The sequence below is a fragment of the Notolepis coatsorum genome, assembly GCF_963971535.1.
Source record: "Notolepis coatsorum genome assembly, chromosome: 11".
Classification (NCBI taxonomy): Eukaryota; Metazoa; Chordata; class Actinopteri; order Aulopiformes; family Paralepididae; genus Notolepis; species Notolepis coatsorum.
In genome coordinates, this window is record NC_140175.1 from 78,698,908 (window position 1) to 78,721,437 (window position 22,530).

Below are 22,530 nucleotides of genomic sequence, written 5' to 3' on the forward strand. Positions count from 1 at the left end.
CTGGGGGCGCCCTGGCTTGCTGAGAAAGGACGGCGTGCATCCTAACATGCATGGCGCTTCTCTCTTATCTAGAAATATAGACAAGATTATAGCTTCGGGCTGACAGCCACCCCACAAACATGCCAGGGTGCAGGCTCTTAGCGAGCCTGCTAGTCATGCTAAACCGATGGAGCCTGCCAATCCCTATACCTTTCCTAACCATGCTGGGTCCCTCCTCCACCCGGCTCCCCACTCCTCTCTTTCTATCTCTATCCTTAACCCGGTATATCCAATCAAAACTAGAATATCTCGTTACGCTTTACCCAGCCCGTCCTTGTGCGATAAACCATGCCAACTTAATTGCAATTAAACCTACTCGCATGGCTGAAAATCGTGCTGTTAAATACAGTATAGTGTGTGAAGGTTGGCCTTATCAACATTCACTCTGCCAACCAAAGCTCTTTTGGTAAATTAACTGATAACAGACCATAGTCTCGACTTATTGGGCCTCACTGAGACATGGCTTAAACCTAATGACTTTCTGCCCTTAAACGAGGCTTCACCCCCTAATTTTAGTAGCTCCCATATCGCACGCACCTCCAAGAAAGGAGGCGGAGTTGCTCAACTTTACATCCGACGCAAACGGCAAGTTTTCCTCGTTTGAGGTGCTCCTGTTGCGTCCCTCTCTCCCCAACAGAAAGTGTGGCGGTCTGATTCCTACCTCCACTGCATCCTTTGTAATGGCTGTCCTTTACCGCCCCCCAGGCCCTTACACCCTCTTCCTAGATGAGTTTTCCACTTTCATCTCTGAGCTTGTTACGCGCTCAGATAACATTTTAATTGTTGGTGATTTTAACATTCATTCAAACAAAACTCTAGATCCCCTAAATAAGGCTTTTACCGACATCATTGACTCGGTCTGTCTCATTCAAATCGTTGACCAACCCACTCACAGTGGTGGGAACACCCTTGACCTAGTCCTAGCCCGCGGTCTCTGTGTCATATTTGACCGTTTCCCCCTATGTTCCTGCTCTCTCAGACCACTACCTCATCAAATTTCAAATTGATTTGACAGTTTCTTGACCAGACAGTGTAGAATCCTACATGAGCCGTCGTATTAACGCCTCAACTGTCCCAATTCTAGTTAACTGCCTACCAGACACCCTCTCTCCCTTCCTCTCTTACTCTGGCCCCATTGATCTCTTTACAGACAAACTTAACGCCGCCCTTCGTAGCACGCTCGACATTGTCGCTCCCCTTAAGTCTAAAATTAAACGTGCTCCGCAAAAACAAACTCCCTGGTTTACGGAGGAAACGTGCTCCTTTAAAAAGGCTTGTCGCAAACTTGAACATAAATGGCGTTCGACCAAACTCGAAGTATTCCGCCTTGCCTGGAATGATAGTTTACGTAACTACAAAAAGGCACTCTCACTTGCCAAAACCTCGTATTTTTCCAGGCTCATTATGAAAACAAAAACAACTCAAAGTTTCTGTTTGACACAGTTGCTAAACTTACTCAGAAACAACCAAGTGTCCTAAACCATGCGTTCTCGGCTAACGAATTCATTAAATTCTTTACCAAGAAAATTGACCTCATAAGAGATGAAATTGTTGGCTTACTCAACAAGAGTCCCTCCAAACCTCTGATGGGCCTTCCCCCTGACTTTGAATCCAGCCATACGCTATGCTGCCTTGAAAATGTCTCACTTAGTGCCCTCTCTAAATTGGTTGGCGCGGCTAAACTCTCAACCTGTCTGTTTGACCCTCTTCCAGCAACTCTCATCAAAAAAACTTCCCAACTCTAGGCCCTGCCCTACTCAATATCTTCAACACCTCCTTGTCTACTGGAATGGTGCCCCTGGCCTTTAAATCAGCTGTCATTAAACCACTACTTAAAAAACCAAACATCGGGGAGCTCCAGTAGCTCACCACGTACCGCGAGTGCTATTTCAGCGCCGTGGACAACCGTGCTCGTCACGGATCTGGGGCTGAGCGCGTTCGAATCCCGGACGGCAGCCGTGCCTTTCCCAGAGTGTCTTCCCCCCCATCTGAACCCTTTCAGCCTGCTTCTGTCGGTCGAACTTGACCAAGTATGAATGCGATGAAAAAGCGATAAACGCTAAAAGAACCAGCTGACTGGTCAAAGTTAAAAAAAAAAAAAAAACCAAACCTCGACCCTCTAATCTTGAAAAATTACAGACCCATCTCCAATCTTCCGTTCCTATCCAAAGTGTTAGAACGGATTGTCACAACGCAACTTACTGACCATTTATCAAACAATATATATATTTTTTTTTTATCTACTTTTTCTCCCCATTTTTCTATTTTTCTCCCATCCCCAATTTCGCATTGTCCAATTCTACCCTCCCCTGTCTCGAACGTTGTTATGCCATGCCTCCCACAAGCCGGCTGCAATGTGGACGAAGCCTTGCATCACGTGTCCCCTCCGGTACTCGAGGAGGCAGCAGTCGCATCTTTTCACCTGCACAGCACGATCTATCAGCGGCGAGGGTCTGTGTGGGAGGGACACGCCGCCCTCGTCGCTTCCTGATTCTAGGCACACCAACCTGTAGGAGTCGCTGTCCACAACGTCCGATCCCCACCCACCAGCTTCCCACCCCCTAATACTGCCAATTGTATTAGTATGAACGACCAGCCAAGCTGGTAGCAACGCCGAGAGCTGGGCTCGAACCCAGCATCTCCTGTGTTGGTGGCGAGCGCCTTGCCCACTGCGCCACCTAGCCGCCCCTATCAAACAATAATCTTAATGAATCTTTTCAATCTGGCTTTAGAGCCCTACACTCCACCCAAACGGCAGTTACCAAAGTCACAAATGACTTACTGCTCTCTCTTGACTCAAACCTAACTTCTGTGCTCTTATTGCTTGATCTCAGTGCAGCCTTTGACACTATCGATCATTCGATTCTTCTAGGTCGGCTTGAGAATCATGTTGGCATTCGGGGTCACACACTTGCTTGGTTTAAATCTTATTTAACTGATAGAACACACTGCGTGGTCTATAATGATTTAACATCCGAGACCCTCCCAGTGCAATGTGGTGTCCCACAAGGCTCTGTCCTGGGCGTGTCTATGCCTTCTACAACGCTGTTCGGTTTCCGGGTTCCTCTGATTGGCCACTAAGCCCACGTGACCCTACGCTAGCACGCCCCCCTTATCGCCGGCAGTTATCGCTTACGCCCGCGCATGAGCCGCGACAAGCCCCTTCAATGACAGAGCTCTCATATTTGCGAATGCATAAACTATATCTTAAATTATGGCTATGTGTCTAATATGTAGGGCTGTCTTAAATACTTCGAAGCTTCGTTCGATGGCACAAGCTTCGAACATAAAAATCGAAGTTAAAATTTTTTTTTCTTTTTAATTTTTAAAAATTGTTTCAAACATTTTCTTTTTCAAAATTTTTATTTAATTTAAATTTTTCCTTCGGTGTGTGTGTGTGTGTGTGTGTGTGCATGGGGCCATTGGGTGGGGCCGGGGGACAAATACACTGGAGGAAAGTAACCCAGCTCAGCACTGCCCAAATTATATCATCACTATTGCCTGTTTGAAGGATATCATCCTCAAACACATATACACCACCTACACGCCTATTCTCAGTCCTTGCCCCACAATGGTGGAATGAACTACCCACCCCAGTTAGGACAGCCGAATCCCATCCAATCTTTCGCCGTCGACTAAAGACGCACTTCTTCAACCATTATCTGAAATAAAATTTAAAAAATAAAATAAAAAAAATCTAACCCTAACTAACCTTACTGTCATGCACTTGTCCTAATAAACTAACCTACACTGTAACACGCAACACTTTGATGAATATTGTTACTCAGCTGATAGAGTTGTATCCTTCCTGATGACCTGTCGTACAGAACTTGTAAGTCGCTTTGGATAAAAGCGTCAGCTAAATGACTAAATGTAAATGTGAATGTAAATGCCTTGTAGAATTCCACACATAAGAAAGAAAGATACTGGGATGAATAAACAAAATAGGAAATAGAAATGCATGCAATACATAAATAAATATGAATCTCCATATATGAAATAGAACATTTAGATAAGGTGCTACTGAGATGTTTTGGTGAGTTCTTTGTTTTTTTGTGGAAGTAGCCCTTCTTAAAAATGCATGAACATTCACTGATAATTGGTCTGTAGTGGAGTCTACAAGGTCTACATTGCCGGACCATGTAGAATCCAGACCTTGTAGACTGACATAATTCTGTGCATAGTTTAGTCTACACAGGCCATATTTCAAATAATCAAAATCTTACTTCATTCATCTTAAACATTCTTGATTTGGGGGATTGGTAGTTCCCATGAAATCTGAAGTTGTTCAAACGACAACAGCAATCCACCTTGAATTAAATCACACTGTGTTGGCTGCGTCACAGTCACGAAAGGGGCTACTTAATTCATTAATCCAATCCACTTTATTTATAGAGCACATTTAAAAACAACAAAGTTTACCAAAGTGCTGTACAAGTCCCACAACATAAGATAAAAAAATTATATATAAAAAAAAAAATTATAAAAAAAAAAAAAAAAAAAAAAATTTATTCGAAGCTTCGAATTAAAATCGAAGCTCGGCCCCAAAGCTTCGATTGCCAAAAAAAATTCGAAGGTCAGCCCTACTAATATGGCCGTCGCTTATCAATGACTCGTTTTGTTTACATCAGGGTGAACGCTGTTGCATTCGCAAATATGAGAGCCAGCAATACGCAGCTCCAGTTAACCTAATTTATACCGTAACGAATCATTAAAGAAATATACCGTTAACTGGAATATGTTGTTTCTTTACACATATGTTGGATTATGTAATTGGTTTGTCATGACAAACCAATAAAAAATCGCTACTTTACATCAGGGTGAACGCTGTTACGCTGCCACCACCCACTTCAATGATAGAGCTCTCATATTTGCGAATGCATAAACTATATCTTAAATTATGGCTATGTGTCTAATATGGCCGTCGCTTATCAATTGACAGAGCTCTCATATTTGCGAATGCAACAGCGCTCACCCTGATGTAAACAAAACAAGTCATAAGGGGGGGCGTGCTAGCATAGGGTCACGTGGGCTTAGTGGCCAATCAGAGTAACCCGGAAACCGAACAGCGTTGTAGAAGGCATAGACCCTTTGCTATTTTCGATTTACATGCTACCCCTCGGCAATATCATACGCAAATTTGGCATAAACTTTCATTTTTATGCTGATGACACCTAATTATATATACCTATTAAGCCAAATGATTCCTCCCAATTACAAAATCTTGAGGCCTGCTTGCCGTCAAAACGTTCTACTCCTTAATGCAGATAAAACTGAGATGTTAATTGTTGGCCCCCCAAACCACAGAGGCCTGTTTCAGGACATCTCCCTCAACTTTGATACTTGTCATGTATCCCAGAGCTCCACCATAAAAAACCTCAGTCATTTTTTTATTCCTCCCTCATTTAATGCACATATAAAAAATGTCACCAATTGCCTTCTTCCATCTTCGTAATATCGCAAAAATTCGCCCCATTTTAACTCTGGCTGATGCTGAAACCCTGATTCATGCTTTTGTCTCATCACGTCTGGACTACTATAATGCACTTTTTTTCAGGCCTACCTAATTCAAGCATCAAAAATCTTCAACTCGTGCAAAATGCGGCTGCACGGATACTAACTAGAATCATCACACCAGTTTTTTCCGCCCTACACTGGCTTCCTATTCAAGCCCGATCTGACTTTAAAGTGCTACTCCTCACCTACAACATTTTAAATGGGCTTGCACCGCTCTATCTATCTGATCTCATCTCCCGATACTCGCCTGCTCGTGTTCTGCGCTAGTGTTGTCAAAAATATCAAAGTATCGATACTGAATATTTAAAACTGCTTCGATACTCATTTCCCGAAGTACCGATACTTTCTGCAGTATCGGTACCAGCTGGCGAGTGTTCTACCACAAGTTGTTGACGCGCTGTTCAGAGCGCTCAGCGCGCTTGCCCCCCCGGCTCCTCCGAGTCCAGCCCTCCCCCTCACAGAGTCACAGAGAGCCGTCTTCTTCAGTTAGTAAACAAACATTTTAGCTGAAGATGGTAAATGCAGAGCCTCCGCAACTTGTGCTTGTGGATAAAGAAAACAGCAGAAGTGCTGTTTGGAGGTACTTTGGGTTTCAAGTAAACAACGAAGGACAAGCTACAAATGCCCCAATGCTATTTGCAAGCGGTGTTAGAGCAGTGCCAGCGCCGATCTCCATAAAGAAATGAAAGAGGTTCGTGACAGCTGCTCTTTCAACGTCACTGTGACTGAAGCATTAAACCATTAACTCTAGTTTAATACATGATACGTTGTCTACTGATGGCGCATAATATCAACAGCTGATTCGTTGTAACGTTACAGCTACCAGCTAACGTTAGCTACTGCTAGCTCCGTTAGCTTAGCTGGCTACTTTTATAATTACTGCATGGAAACAGAGTAGCGTTAACGTTTAAACGTTATGTCGAGGTCATACAATACTACAGTCGACATAAGGTTAACGTTACCCCGTTTCCATCAAGTGTTTAAATAGCAGCAATCTTGTTGAAAATGTAACGTTACTAAAATGCTCCGAGCATAGCCTCTCTCTCTCCCTCTCCCTCTCCATCTCCCTCTCTCTCTCTCTCTCTCTCTCTCTCTCTCTCGTTATCTTTAAATAAAAACGAAACTGTTACTAACTGTAATACAAACAATTCAGTTTGTCAGGTACATGCAACACAGATTACAGTGTTTACATCTGTCTGCTTGAGAAAATACCATGTTCTGCATTTGCAATAAAAATGATTGAAGTGAGATGAACAGTTATTTTTAAATGTGTGATCTAAAGATAAACAAAGGGTTTTAAAATTGTTATATTTATCTTCTCTTATAGTACCAGAGAGAAGCTAAATTTGAAGCAAATTTTTTTTTTTTTTTTTTAATATATATATATATATATATTTATTTTTTATTTTTTTTGATATCGAAATAATAGTAAAAGTAAATAATAAAAGTATCGATACTTTTCAAGGTATCGTATCGAAGTCGAAATTCCAGTATCGTGACAACACTATTCTGCGCTCACAAAATGCGGGGCTTCTATCGATTCCTAGGGTTAAAAAGAAATCTGCCGGCCACAGAGCCTTTGTCTACCGCGCTCCCTACCTGTGGAACAAATGACCTGCCGTCGTCAGGGGCGCCTGCTCTGTCGAAGCTTTTAAATCCCTGCTTAAGACCCATCTTTTCTCTCTCTCCTTCAACCTACCCTGATCTCACCTGGTCGGGGACTGACCTTTAGATTAATCTGTCTAGTTTAGTTAGGATGTCTATTTTCTCCAATGTCTGCTTTTCTGCAGACATGGGAGAACCTTTTGGCCTCTGTCTCTGTCTTGGCCGGTCCCGTGGAACGGCTTCGTGCCGCCTTCTGTCTGGCCTGCAGTGCTGAACCTTCTGAGTGGCTCCTCCTGCCCCCACGGGGCGTGCAGCCCTGGGCTGTTGTCTCGTATCTCACCCTGTGTCCATGCGCTTGCAGTGGTTCCATCTATTGCTTTATTTCACAATTTCTTGTATACTGTGGTTCTGCTGTCGCCATGTGTGCATGTGCTCAATGCATGTATCTGTTGCTCCATCTCCGCCCACTACAAACATGGGAACTCTCTAACCCCTGTCCCAACACCCCCCCCATCTCTCTGAGTGCTTGTCTGGTAGTGCTGACCAAGGTGGTGGATGTCTCGGGGTCTTGGCCAAGATTGCAGTGACTGCTCTACGTGCACCACCGAGGCCATGGATCAGCTTCTTACCGTCTTCTGTCCGTGGTCTGTCACCATGGTTTGTGGTCTATCAACGTGGTTTCATTGCTGGGTTAAGTACTTCTATTCTATTCACATAATATGCTTACTTCATATATCTATTCACATATATGCTTACCGCTTGTATCTATTGCTATGTCCGCCCATTACAATCACGCGAGCTGTCTAACGCCTGTCCCGTCTCCCTGTGAGTTGCTGTCCCGGAGTGATGACCGAAGTGTCGGACGTCCCGTGATGAAGACCGGGAGGATGCGACCCTCTCTGCGTGCCCTCCTGTCTCCGGCTGTCTCGTAGTGATGACCGGAGTGCTGGACGTCCCGCGATGATGACGGGGAGGTTGCGACCCTCTCTGCGCCGCCCCCTATCTCAAAAAAAGCTTCGAAGGTCAGCCCTACACATGAGTGCATGCTTACCAACGGTCCGTCTGCAACACTACTATCACCGACATCCAGTGATGCGTTGCTCATGGGACGAGGTTGCACTCCGTGCAACCAAAGTTTTGTGAGCAGAAGCGCGTGCAAGCACACGCACGGATGTGCACGTGCTTGCACACAGGAATGCGCTGCACTCGACTGATGCGCCAACTCGCAGTACCCACCTGGCTACTTTGCATATCAATAGCGCCGGTCGTCAGGTGTTACATTCCATTCGTAGAGGCAATTAGGCACTGTTTTTAGTCTGTCCTTATGCAAGGGAACATTTATGCGCATGCGCGGGAGCGCGCACATGCGCCTGGGAGCGGGCATGCACGTGGCGTCATTAGCGTGCGTGCAACCAGTGTTGATATGAGCATCGCAACACTGCCGACATCTAAGAAGGGAGATCCGCCCTTGAATGGCCCTTCTAAGGTTTCTCTCCTCCACACTGCCTGTGGTGCATTTTTTCCTATTGCTAGGTTTTAGTTAGGGGTGCACCGATATGAAAATTGGCCACCGATACCGATACCGATTGTTCAACTAACACAATCGGCCGATACAGATACCGATACTTGTGGCAAAAAATAAGTATTTGTAATTTTTTTTAATTTTCTTTTTAATTTTTTTAATGAAACTACTGTATATTTGTATGTGTATGTTTGTATTTGTAGGCCTCTTTACTTACTTAAAAAAAGGAAACATCAAGAAATATGTTTATGGTATCACTATCCCTCTCCCAGTATCGTCTGGCGGCCTGCAGAGGGATACTATTTTCTCAACCAGAGCTTTCAACCAATGCAATGGAACCATTCTGGCGGCGTGCAGCGGGATACTATTCTCTCAACCAGAGCTTTCAACCAATGCAATGGAACCATTTTGATTGACAGTCGATTCGGCCAATTACGCCACACCGCTAGCACCCACCTCCTGCTGTTCTTACCACCAATCAGCAAGCGTTTATTCATTTTCTACTTCGGGGCATGCCGCCATTGATCTGCTTGCGAGAATGCGAGTCAAACTCAGAACCACAACAAGCTAATACGTTAGCTGCCCGGCAGTGCCCGCCGACCAGCGCGCTCTACAGGATGGCCAAACGAGACACAATGATTTTGCTGCAACAAATGTTATAATAAAACAAAGCCTTTCTATACATTTGTCTGGTTGAAAACTTTATTAACAGATTGCAGAATGGGTAGTTGGGTACGGAATGGAACCGAGCTATGAAAGGCTTGCTTGCTATCTTCGGGTAAATACTATGCTGATGTAATTGAACGTGTAACTAACTATATAACGTTAATGCCACAAAACGAATGTTTGTGTCATTTTAACAGCAGATACTTTCTTAAATGCCATCCTCCCGACAGAGCGGTGTTGATGGGGAGCTCTGATGGGTTCGCTTGGTTGTGTTATTAGCATTGAACAGCTAACCGAAAGCTAGCGTTAACTAATGTTAAAGGTTTAGCCATAACGTTACGTTGGCTAAAGTTGGGGCTATTCATAATCCAGCAATAATGGCTGCAGACCTGCAAGCAAAGTACAGCAAGTTGGCAAAGGAGTATTCCAACGTAAATCACATTTTCACCAGTAACGTTAGTCTTCTGCCTCCCGGTAGCTCATGCTGCAACGGAATGGAACTGAGCTATGAACGGACTCGGAGTAATGCCTTGCTGCTATGGGTAATAATAATATGTTGATGTTATTGTCCGTGTAACACTAACTATATAACGTTAATGCCACAAAACGAATGCCTTGTTAATCATAAGTAGTAACTTTGATGCAGTAGCTTGTGTGTGTGTGTGTGGGGGACGGCGGGCGTTGTGCAGGTAGGTCGCGAGTGAACTTTTTTTTTTTTTTTTTTGCCTTTTGACGCTACACAAATTGATGGTTATTTATCGGCGACTGCTATCGGCACATTTGAGCTTATCGGCCGATAGGCCGATAGCAGTCAACAAGGCACTTATCGGCCGATACCGATACCCGACCGATATATCAGTGCACCCCTAGTTTTAGTGAGTTTTTCCTTACCTTCGCATGGGGTATGTCTGGGAGTGTTTGCATTCATTTATTTTGCATTTATTTTAAATTTGTTGGACCTTATGGTGTTCTTGTTTTGTTCTTAACTTATTGTTATGTTTCTTCTTGACTTGTTTAAAGAAGACGTGTCCGGCCCATGGGGACATTAACGTGCGTCGTCGGGCCTTACAAATAAATTTGATTTGATTTGATGTTGGTGCATCTGCAATGCATTGCTTCACTGCCTAAAAGAGACATCCAACCATTTGAAGGTGACCCTCTGCAGTATCATGGCTTTATACAGTCCTTTGAACAGACCATAGAAAGGAGGACTACACCAGGGGGCAGCCTAAACAACTAGTCAAAAGTTTGTCAACATGACTGATGGCACTGGATATGCTATGGCGGAGGCTTTACTCCAGGAAAAACTTTGGAAATGAGCACGTCATAGCATCCGCTTACATGGACAAAATATTTGCATGGCCAACTATTAAGTTGTGGATGAAAAGCCTTACAAGCATACAGCCTATTCTTGCGCGGATGCTGCAATGCCATGAAAGACGTGCATGTGACCTGAACACATCTGCAAACATGCTTGCTGTTATCAAGAAGTTGCCCTACAAGCTGAGGGACAAGTGGCGAACAGAAGCATGTAACATCCAGGAAAGACATCGCAAACGTGCTATGTTTACTGATATTGTGATATTGTGACTCAAGCCCCAAATGTTTTCTGAAAAGCCCTGAATCTACTTAAAAAAAAAATATATATATATTTTTTGACAATTAATCATTGTTACATGAAAATATGTTTGCACCAGATTTAGCAGAAGCTAATTTCCATCTGTAGTCTATCCAGCTGCTAACTGTATTTGAGTGAGTTAAGTCTTGGTGTTATGGTAGACTCAGACCTAAGCTTTAAATCACAATCAACAAGTTGACAAAAACATAACTCTTCCACCTTAGAAACATAGCTAAAGTACGGCAATTTATAAATCAAAAGGACGCTGAAAACCAGATCCATGCCTTTATCTCAAGCCGACTCGACTACTGTAATGCACTCCTTACCGGCCTCCCGAAAAAATACGATGATAACTATTTTATTGCACTGCACTATTTTACTTTGTATCAGTGATAATCAAACCGTAAACAAAGACGCCTATTAACACTTTAATCGCCAAAAACGCTGGGACACGTCTTTCCCCGCCATGCTTATTCTGCCAAAGACGCTGAACCACGTCTTTGATATCAATATTTCAAAAATCTGTGATCGAAATCATATTTCTCCCCCGGAGACCTGAGATCTACTGTTGAGCCCCTCTCAACTCTCCAGCGGTTCAAGAGCGCCATCTGGTGGCCGATCGGCGGATCGCCCAAACAGGAAGTGATGCGCCGGATGTGGTGCTCTCCCATATTTCGTCCGGGCACTCGCTATCGTTAGCGGGACTCCATCTTGATACACTGGACATCGATCGGTTGCAAATAACTCGATAAACAACATGATTTGGACGTATATACTATTATACAACCTGGAAATGGATCGCATATTTGTACATCCCATAATAGGAACATTTCTGTTCCACGCTCATCGCCCAACGGCGCGAGGAAGCTACGGTGAGTTTCAACGTTATTTTTCATTGTGTTCGATACTAACTGCTCTAATGATCATATCACCCACACTAGATGAATATATAACGTTGGCCACGGAATTATAAACGACCCCCCCCCCCCCCCCCCCCCCATCCGGTCATCATCAAATCATACGTAGTAACTTCTAGAAGCACGTCCATTTGAAATTTTTTATCTCGCGCAGATTCCTATCAAACTGTATTTCATCATCAATATAATGCATTTGGAGCTATAAATCACGTTCTGGAGAAAGCTGCAGAAAACGATAAAAACATACTTATACTTTAGACGGTATTTTAGTATGAATATGTAAATGAAAAAGTATAACGTTGCTACACCCTGAACAATAGATATAGGACGTTGAATGGGCCATAGTAATGTCAATTTAGCAATACAATTTAAAAAGTTATAGCCCTGCAAAGAAGGGGAACTTCTCCATATTAAATAGGGCTGGCGGAGGATGGTAAATTATGAATTTAACCATGGCGATCAAAGTGTTAACACTTTCAGTGCCAGATGGCGGTTTACTGTTACTGTTGAAAGGCCAGCGCCTTTTAACATGGGGATACGTGGCTGTGTTTGCAGGCCTAAAGCTATATTATATATTATAGCTATGGATCTAATAATATAGTCGATTGTCATTGAGTTTCTTCCGGTCAAGATGTAAAAACCAGATAATTTTTCCATCCATAGATTTCCGTTTTATACCGTCGTGAATATGAGTGTAGTTTCAGGGTGGTCTGGTGTCATTTCCAAAATGCTTCATAATGGCCGGCAACGTGTATTCTAGTAAACACGTTATCGTTTCTTCCCTGGACTAGCTACTGTTCTCAAATCAAATTTAGATTATCGGTATTATGTTTCATCATGGATGCATGAAGGGGGGGGGGGGGGGGCGCCCCTCCGTGCTTTGATCGCAACCAACGGAACACGCCACACACACACACCCCGATCAGCATGAAGGAATTTTTGGATCAACGCAATATTGATACCATATAGTCCTTACCTTGACCAGGATCTGTCCCGAAAAGAATATTCCAATTATCTGATCGCCATTCCATGTACTGATGTCGATCAAGGTGCCAACGTAATCCAGTATTGAACATGAACCCGACCCTCGTTGATGCATGCGTTATAAGCGTTTGGCTTGACCGAGTAGTTAGACCCCACCTGCAGGCCGCAGCTCGGCCCAGACACCAAGCCACATCGTTTCAAATGGAGTGCAATAGTGGCCGCAAGGCGTTAGGCGGCGGTATTGGACTTTTGAGATCTCAGACCCATCCCCAGTGATAACACAGGCTGCCGGCATTTCTTTATGAATAGAAATATCGAATAAAAGAAACAACGATGAAAACCCGACTATACTCTGGTTTTCGGGGGTCCTGGCGCTCAACGTTCGGCGAGTTAACCCTAGATCTTAGATCCTAATATGAAAAACGATGTGATTTAATGTTCTATGTCTTACCTTGACTTTGTCTATTTTGCTGCTATCTATTTTATGCTTTATGTCTCTGCACTTTATGCATTGCTCTTGATCTGCCAATGTTGTGCTCATTCTATGCCTGTCTTTTTTTACTGCTGTGAAGCACTTTGAGCTGCAATTCTTGTATGAAAGGTGCTATACAAATACAGTGTATTATTATTATTATTAATTATTATTATTGTTTGCTTCATTAATTAAAGGGTGTGAATTTAAGTGTTCTCTAGTGCCTTTTGTCCGCTTTAAGGTGGTGGTATACGTTAAAGGTTGTGGTGTCGAAGTAAGAAAATTCCGTGCCCGCTAATGCGGGCACCTATCTGGGCTAAGCCCCGGATCTTCTACAATCCTAAATGCGCCCCTGATGAGATGACTTGCCTTTTCTGCAAAGTGGGTGGACACACACTGGAGTCATGCACTCTATTGGAGAGGAGAGCTCACAGCGAGAAGATGGAGTTCCTGAAGAGGAATGGAGTTTGCTTTGGATGTTTGTGCACTGGGCACATCAGCAGAGAGTGCAGGGAACATCTGTCTTGCAAGACATGTGGCTCACGACACCAGCTTGCTTCACATCCACTCTAAGGAAAATGGAGATGCAGAGAAAGGCAGGATCAACTCGGACAGGGCAGTGGACAGAGCTCTAGTCGAAATCCATACCGGTGGTCTTACTGGGGCCGGTGATCAAGATTGCAAGCTCGCCATCGTACCGGTTAAGGTTAAATCAAGCAAAGGTCAGTGGAAACCTATGCCTTTCTAGAGCTCAGCGTCCTTCTGTACAATGGGTCTGATGGATAAACTGGGACTCTCTGGGAGGAAAACAAGGATCCTTCTACGTACTATGGGCCAAGAAAAGGTGGTTGCATTACATCTGACTTGGAAGTCGCTGGATTGGACAGTGACCGGTACTGTGAAATACCAAAAATCTTTGCACAACATCAAATGCCTGTCAATCGAAGTAACATCCCACGACGGCAAGATCTGGAAAAATTACCTCATCTGAAGCATGTCTATCTGCCACAGATGGATGCAAACGTGGAGATGTTGATTGGTCTGAACATTCCCAGAGCCTTAGAACCACTGGAAGTCATCCCAAGTGTGGATGGAGGGCCATATGCAGTCAATACGATGCTTGGATGGACTGTAAATGGACCAGTTGGAGGAGACGACAGTGTCATGGCAGCGTTCGGAGCTAGTTCTGAAAGCTTGAGCAGCATCAATGAGAAGAGGGAGTATAAACGTAAAGCTCATCAGGAGGTGATCAACGAGGCCAAGCAGGAGTTGAAGATACAGAGAGGAGAGAACACATGGCTCCTCCCAGAGCTCGACCAACATCTTCATCAGATACAGCAGGAGACCATCTTCAAGACCAAGAAGAAGAAAAGGTAAAAAAAAATCAAGAAGGAGAAAAAGGAGAAGAAGAGACAAGAGGAGAAAGCCAAGGCAGAGGCCATCCAACAGGCTGGTCTGCATAAGCTGGAGTTGAACCCATACTGGAAAGATGGAGGGAGCGGTCTTCCCCCAATGCATAAGACTGGTACTGCAGCACATAAAGCCTCAGTAAAGAATGATGGAGGTGTTGGTTGGTTGAGGAAAAGTTTGAAGAGGATGAAGGAGCAGGGGGAGAGAGAACAACGCAGCCTCAGTGACATGGCGTCTCAGAGATATGGATCTATGGAGAAGTTTCAGAATCTACTTGCAGAAGCTGAGAGAGCAGCACATGGAGAGAGGAGGAGAGGAGGAGGAAGAGAGGACAGAGATAGGAGGATGGAGAAGAGGAGAGGAGGATGGGATGGAGAGAAGAGGATGAGGAGGGACTCCATACAGTACTCTGCGAAGTGGAATCAATTCTCAACAGTAGACATCTCACATATCTGCCACAATTATAGGAACGACAGAACAAAGATCAAGCGGAACTTCATCCTGATGACATAGTGCTCATAATGGACGATTCCGCACCACGGAATTCCTGGATAATTGGGAGGATTATAGAGACAATGCCAGACAAGAACGGACTTGTGCGACAGGTCCGGATTAAGACCCGGACCAGCCTTCTCTGCAGACCTGTGACGAAGATTTGCCTTCTTCAGGAGTCGACAGAGTCATGAAGGTTTCGCTTCTTTCCCACGACTTTGGATTACTTTGACTTTTTTCGTGATTTTGGATTGACTTGATTCTGGGGGGGTTGGATTCAAGAAGAGTATCAAGACCTTATGTAAAATCCACCACTGTAAAATCCTGGATAAAATTTTTTAAAACCTCAGATGTTATAAAAGTTCCTACTTTGTATATAAATGCCTGCACAGATTAGCCCTTCCCCCTCTCAAGGAGTTTATCCATGAGAAAAGGAACACTGGATTAGCCACTAGGTCAAACACCAGAGGGGATTGTGAGGTCCATTTTAGAAAGACCGCCTTCAGCAAAAATGTTCTATCGATAAAGGGAAGTGGAACATGGAACAGCCTTCCGGTCCCCTTTTAAGGGAATGTACCACCCTGTCCACCTTTAGGGGCCAACTCAGGAAATGGCTGTTAAGACAGCCAAATATGCACTCATTAGGGATGTTAGTGATGTTGTACTGACTGAATGTCATGTTAGTGTGGTCATGTCAGTGATGTCAGTTTTTATGAATGAACATTGTATGGTCCGTTTTGTGTTTGTTTTATGTTAGGACTACGGGTGGAAATTAGCCCTGTGCTATTCCCGGCATATTTACGTCCTTATCATGCTGTGATGTTATGCATACACTCATGTAAATGGTGTTCATTAATTTGCATTGTCCTTAATAAACAAATCTTAATCTTATGAACTATGAACTCATTGCAATTTTTTTTATTAAAAAGGCAAAAAAAAGGCAAAATAAAATGGGAAACAAAATTGTACTGTGGTATTTTGTATAAATTGATGCATTGATAATTATTACTGTGAAATGAGATTATGTAATAATTAGGGGCCGGTATGTTGGTGACAGGTATAGACCACGGGTTGTTATGGTTACGCCATTCACAAAGGGGTCACGTGGTGTCGTAGTAGTAGTAAAGTCAGCTGTTCACCGGCGAGTTTCAGGTACGGTAATGAGGGGGTGAACGGGGAAGTCATACTTTGCTGACCGCACGCTACACAATACTAAATCAAGCTGTGATTCGCTTTTTAATGACGTTACTATATGAACTGTTTTTAACCGCAATAAAGTAACCAAACGCAGTATCCTGGAGCAGTGATTTCTTGATAAGCGGCACGTCTGGCAGGTGGAATTATTTCCCCGTTTAGTCTCTCTGTGACTATAAATGTTTGGACAATCGCCATACAGAAGGAGAGGAGGATATTTATTTCTAGGATAGCGCCACCTTGAGGACAGTTTACTCTTGACTTTACAAGCCTCCTTCGTGTCATAGGAGAGACACCAAACTGGACATGAGAAGTGGTGCCGGGTTGAATGCTACTCACCATGTCAGTGTATGCTCTGTGTGCCTTCACAGCTTTCTCCATTAAAGACACCTTCTCTGTGTTCTAGACAGATGACAGAAACAAGACAGGGCTTTCAGCTAAAACCCTCTTGTTAGTTCTAACAGCAGAAGTTGATATTGGACTAAAACCCTCTATTGTTAGTTGTAACAGCAGAAGTTGATATTGGACTAAACCCCTCTATTGTTAGTTGTAACAGCAGAAGTTGATATTAGACTAAAAACCCTCTATGGTTAGTTGTAACAGCAGAAGTTGATATTGGACTAAACCCCTCTATTGTTAGTTGTAACAGCAGAAGTTGATATTAGACTAAACCCCTCTATTGTTAGTTATAACAGCAGAAGTTGATATTAGACTAAACCCCTCTATTGTTAGTTGTAACAGCAGAAGTTGATATTAGACTAAACCCCTCTATTGTTAGTTGTAACAGCAGAAGTTGATATTAGACTGCTCGGGCAAAAATTGGCTAAAAGTATTATATTAAACAATTATTTTGGTCAATACTGAGATCACAATTATTTAACATGATTACTCATTGATTTTTTTTAACAACATGCATTTATTGAACTTAAAAACATAAATACTTTTTTAGTATATTTTATATATAGATTATAAAGACCGTAACTAATTACCCTTTAAAACTTAAATTGTTTAATTAATGTCCTCTTTTCAACAGACCTGTATGGCGGGGTCGTCAAAGGCCTTGACAAAGTTGGCCGAGTCGTTGGAAGCCGAGCGGATGGTGTCTGTTCGGCCCAGTCTGAACATGCGCAAGGAGGCACTTTCATATGTCGCACAACACCGCTGGTACAACCTGCCATGCGGGGGGGGGAGAGAGAGAGAGAGAGAGAGAGAGAGAGAGAGAGAGAGAGAGAGAAAGAGAGAGAGAGGAGACCAAAATAAATAAGAAAAATCTAACAGCCAATGAAAAAGGAGAGGAAGGGTGGAGCTTCTTTCAAAGCAAATTCAATCATTAAAGGGGAGGTATTGTTCCTGTGTTTTGCATTGTGTCACTGAGAAAATGTTAAATATGTGCATTGTGCCTTTTCTGCAGTTCAGCTCACTACCTCTTGGAACGAGCCATTCAAAATTGCAGCCACAACCGTTATAGTAAATAATGTATGTGCGTGTGAAGATATCTTAATAAAATAAAAGACCAGAAGCAAATTATACATACATTTGTTAATCGGCCATGTGGGTGTGGTCACTCAAAATTCGGCCCGATTATCACTATATCAAAGCCATCAAAACAGAAGGTTGAAATGAGGTGTGTACACATGACACCATGTTAAAAAGCTAGTTGATGTGGCAGAGCCTCACCTGTAGTAGGCCAGCTGTAAGCCCATCTGGATGAACGCGTCAGGGCTCATCTTGTGGGCCTTTGGAACGTTTTTACCAAAGTGCTCAAAAACAATCACCCTGACGTCCAGGTCATGGACCATTCTGGAGAAAAAGAGGGAGAAAGAAAAGACAGAGAAATTTATAAATTCCAGATTTACAGTACTGCGTAGGGATGCTCGATATTGGCTTTTTTACCGATACCGATATACCGATATTGTCCAACTCTTAATTTCCGATACCGATATCAACCGATATCACATTTTAATGCCGATATCGGCCGATAATATCGGTAGGCCGATAATATCGGACATCCCTAGTACTGCGGATCTGTTTTATATAATGAGTTAAATAGCATATTTTCAGATTTACAGTAGAGGATCTGTTTTATATAATGAGTTAAATTGCATCTTTTCAGATTTACAGTAGCGGATCCGTTTTATATACCGAGTTAAATTGCATCTTTTCAGATTTAGAGTAATGAGGATCTGTTTTATATAATGAGTTAAATAGCATATTTTCAGATTTACAGTAGATGATCTGTTTTATATAATGAGTTAAATAGCATCTTTTAAGATTTACAGTAGAGGATCTGTTTTATATAATGAGTTAAATTGCATCTTTTCAGATTTACAGTAGAGGATCCATTTTATATACAGAGTTAAATTGCATCTATTCAGATTTATAGTAATGAGGATCTGTTTTAAGTTAAATAGCATCTTTTCAGATTTACAGTAGAGGATCTGTTTTATATAATGAGTTAAATAGCATCTTTTAAGATTACAGTGCTGAGGATGTGCGGATAAGTTGCTTTTACATGTTCATGTCCTGCTTGGCCTGCTCGATGTCCCTCTTGATCTCTGGAGTGATGTTGAAGCGTAGTTTCTGGGGCATAGGCAGCGGCACCATGGGAGAACGCACCATCTCAAAACTCTTCCTGTTTCAACCAACAAAAATAAACAAAGAGGAAAGGAATGAGCATGTCAGAATATAAATTACTTGGTTCTATGATATTGTAAGTTGCTTTGGATAAAAGCATCAGCTAAATGACTAAATAAATGTAAATATAAAACGTATATCTAGTAGGGATGCACCGAATGGGAAATTCTTGGCCGAAACCGATACCGAAAATAGGAAACAGTTGGCCGAAAACCGAATGCCGAAAATGATTAATAGAAATATATATATATAATGTATATTTTTTTGTTCAGCTACCTGATTATGACAAAAGACATGATTATGGCAAAACTTAACTTAAATAATATTAATAAAAGTCAAGTGCATTTTCTTTTCTCCGTAGGATAACTACAACCAAGTGCATTCAGAACAAAGCCAAGGTGCTTTAAAACTGCATAAAGATCAGCACACACAAGAGGGAGAATAGCTTATAGCAGACTTAATGATGTTACTGTAGTGGCTACAGTAAGCATTTTATATAAAAGTACTCTGTATTTTTGTATGACAACTAATAAAGAAACTTGAACTACTGTCATAATTCATTCTAGCCTACATGGAAGGACTTGTATTTACTACATCTCCCGTGACTCTTAGCGGGGGATGACGTAACTTAAGAAAGACGATTGAAAGAGGAACTGAAGCGTTGTTAGCTAGCTTAACGCTAACGTTAGTTAAGGTTTTTAACCGCGACAGGCATATAGTAATGGCGAGGATATAAAGCATGTTAAAGACGCATTTATTGGACGCGCTGTGCGCAGAGTTTACATAGAAACAGCGCGACTCCCGAGTCCCAAGAGGAGTTATCACAGGCTGCTAGAACGCAGGACTGAAGAGCTCACGTTGCGCATGTAATGACTGAAGCTGCGTTTTGATTACGTCATCACAACAACACGCGTTAGGTTACAGGTTGTTTATGTTCTTTGACTTTCTGTGATATATTTTCGGTGAAAAAACTCTTGGAGAGCCAGCTACGTTCTCAGGTGGTACTTGGTGTAAAAGGTTTGAGAACCACTGATCTAGACAGACATATTTTATGATATACATGTAGTCAATGATACACACATTTCTTTAGAATTCATATACACACACACATTGTGATTCTGCATTACTAAACAAACTAATCAGTGTTTTCTTTGCTATCTGCTCATGCTGGATTGCTACCAGAATGTCAGGTTGACAACCACAGGGTTCAGTCAACTCACGTGTATTCTACAACATGGTCGATCAAGGCCACGATGGGCGGTCCTTCAGCAGGGGCGTGTTCATACATCAGGCCACATGAGCCATCCTCTCCAATGATAAACTGGTAGAAAGAGCAGATACGACACATTTATTCATCTCTAACACAACTCTCGCTTATGCGGTTTCAAAGTCACACCAAAAGCATGGTTTGCTAAAAAAAAAAAAAAAAACACTTGCTAGAATGAGAGCAGAGTTACTGCAGGATTCAACTATCCAATCCAATCCACCTTTAAGTGTATTCATATCTTATCTTTTATCATATATCATATTTAAGACCTTTTTAAGGCCTAACATTCTGATGATTAAATTTAAGACCCCGCAGGAACCCTTTTTGCAACAGCCGTGGTTGTTTTGATCATAGAGGCCCAAATGATCACAAAGGTATCTGTTGATCACCAGAATTTGCTTGCTAGCTAGCTAGCACTAGCTAATTAGTGTGTAGGCATCTATTTCACGAGCCCGTCCAGGCTCTACCGACAGACGGGCAGGCAACCAGTTTTCTGGCCAATCACAGGTATCTTGCGTTACATGATATGAGTGTATCTTGCCCAGAGAGAGGGAGGTACAGAAAAATAACACGTTGGTGCGTTCTTGGGGTAGAGGGAGGGACATGCAACGTGCATGTCTGTGATGATGAAATGGTGAATATGATATGAAAAAGAAAAAATTTACGACTGCCACTTTGTTGGTCAAATACAATTTTCTTAATACAAAAGCCATCAGTGGCCATCAATTATGGCCTGTGCTAGTCATCATAATGTTGGACAATGTTTAAATAGGCCTAGGGTTAAAATAAAATAATAATAATAAAGTTAACTCACTCTTTAACTTATTTTTTTTTATCCACTTTTTCTCCCATTTTCTATATTTTCTCCCATCCCAATTTCGTATCATCCAATTCAACCCTCCCCTCCGGTACTTGAGGTAACAGCAGTCGCATCTTTTCACCTGCGCAGCTCGATCTCTCAGTGGCGAGGAGTAACGCGTGGGAGGCTCACGCTGCCCCCGACACTTCCTGATTCTACTGCGCAGGCGCACCAACCGACCTGTAGGGGTCGCTGTCCACAACGCCCGATCCCCACCCATCAGTTTCCCACCCCCTAATATGGCCAATGTGTATTAGTACGGACGACCAGCTAAACTGAAAGCAAATGTGGAGCGCTGGGCTCGAACTGACGAGCCCAGCGTCTCCAGCATTTTGTGGCGAGTGCCTTGCCCACTACGCCACGTAGCCGCCCTCTCACTCTTTAACTTCTTAACCCAGAGCCATATTTTCGGAAAATTCCTAAAAGTACATACCTAAGTAAATGGAAGATTGCTCCACTTCTACAAAGCTCATTTGCATGTTCTTGGTATCTAGGGACATCTATGGACCCCATGGAATGTATTCCCAATGTTGGAAATATTGTGTCTGTTACTATGCTTGAGTAAATTGTAATGAACCAGAGGAGAATATAAATGATTATAATCCTTTTTTTTACGGTGAATAACACCATGCTAACATTGACTAGACGTGAAAAAGCCACTGAGCTCAATCAGCACCTTATTGAGATCAAGTGTACTAAAGATCTAAGCAAATGAATAAAGGGCAGATTATTTACAGGGGTTTTTGTAGATACAGTACTGAATTTTGCCATCCGGACACATGCTATTTGAAATATGAATTTGTTTGAAAAGCCAATCTGAGTCATTTAGTGTTTTGGTGTTTGAGATACTGGCAGTACTCTTGTTCGGTGCTCGCACCTGCAGTGTCTTGTCAAACCAGCGGTTGCCACTGTTCCAGCGGCTTCCTCCCCCATGGAGCATCTGGACGGCGGCGCGGCTGCGGTACATCTCATCGGACGCGCGGGGCATGGGTGCGTCCAGGCACACCGTGAAGATGCTCTTCTGGATGGCTCGCACAGACTCTTTGTTGGTCTTATCTGGACACGGACATATGCAGTCATACAACAGTTGCCAGTGTTTGCATGTAAAAAAATAAAAATAAAAGCAAGGCTAACCTGATCTGTATCCACTTCCATTAATTTGTGCTAAGCTAGGCTAGCTTGCAGCCGGATAGCTTTCTACTGAACACACAGAAAGGAAATTGGTATCAATCTCCTTATCCGACTCTGGAGAAGAGTATAATATGACTATTTGAATGGTTTCAGAGTCTCAGATGTATGGTCCATTGATTGCTTTTTCACAAGAGTCAACAACA

The 22,530-nt window shown here is 42.8% G+C and overlaps 1 protein-coding gene across 1 annotated transcript in view; it reads right to left on the reverse strand.

Annotated features, from left to right (window-relative positions):
• Positions 1 to 22,530, reverse strand: part of crata (carnitine O-acetyltransferase a) — a 66,778-nt gene that overhangs the window by 17,894 nt on the left and 26,354 nt on the right. The window contains exons 7-12 of the mRNA XM_084325414.1: positions 22,074 to 22,252; positions 20,291 to 20,391; positions 18,949 to 19,068; positions 18,114 to 18,236; positions 17,472 to 17,607; positions 16,776 to 16,838 (exon numbers count right to left, since the gene is read on the reverse strand). Coding sequence (XP_084181540.1) covers positions 16,776 to 16,838; positions 17,472 to 17,607; positions 18,114 to 18,236; positions 18,949 to 19,068; positions 20,291 to 20,391; positions 22,074 to 22,252 — 722 coding nt within the window. The remainder of the gene's footprint in view (positions 1 to 16,775; positions 16,839 to 17,471; positions 17,608 to 18,113; positions 18,237 to 18,948; positions 19,069 to 20,290; positions 20,392 to 22,073; positions 22,253 to 22,530) is intronic.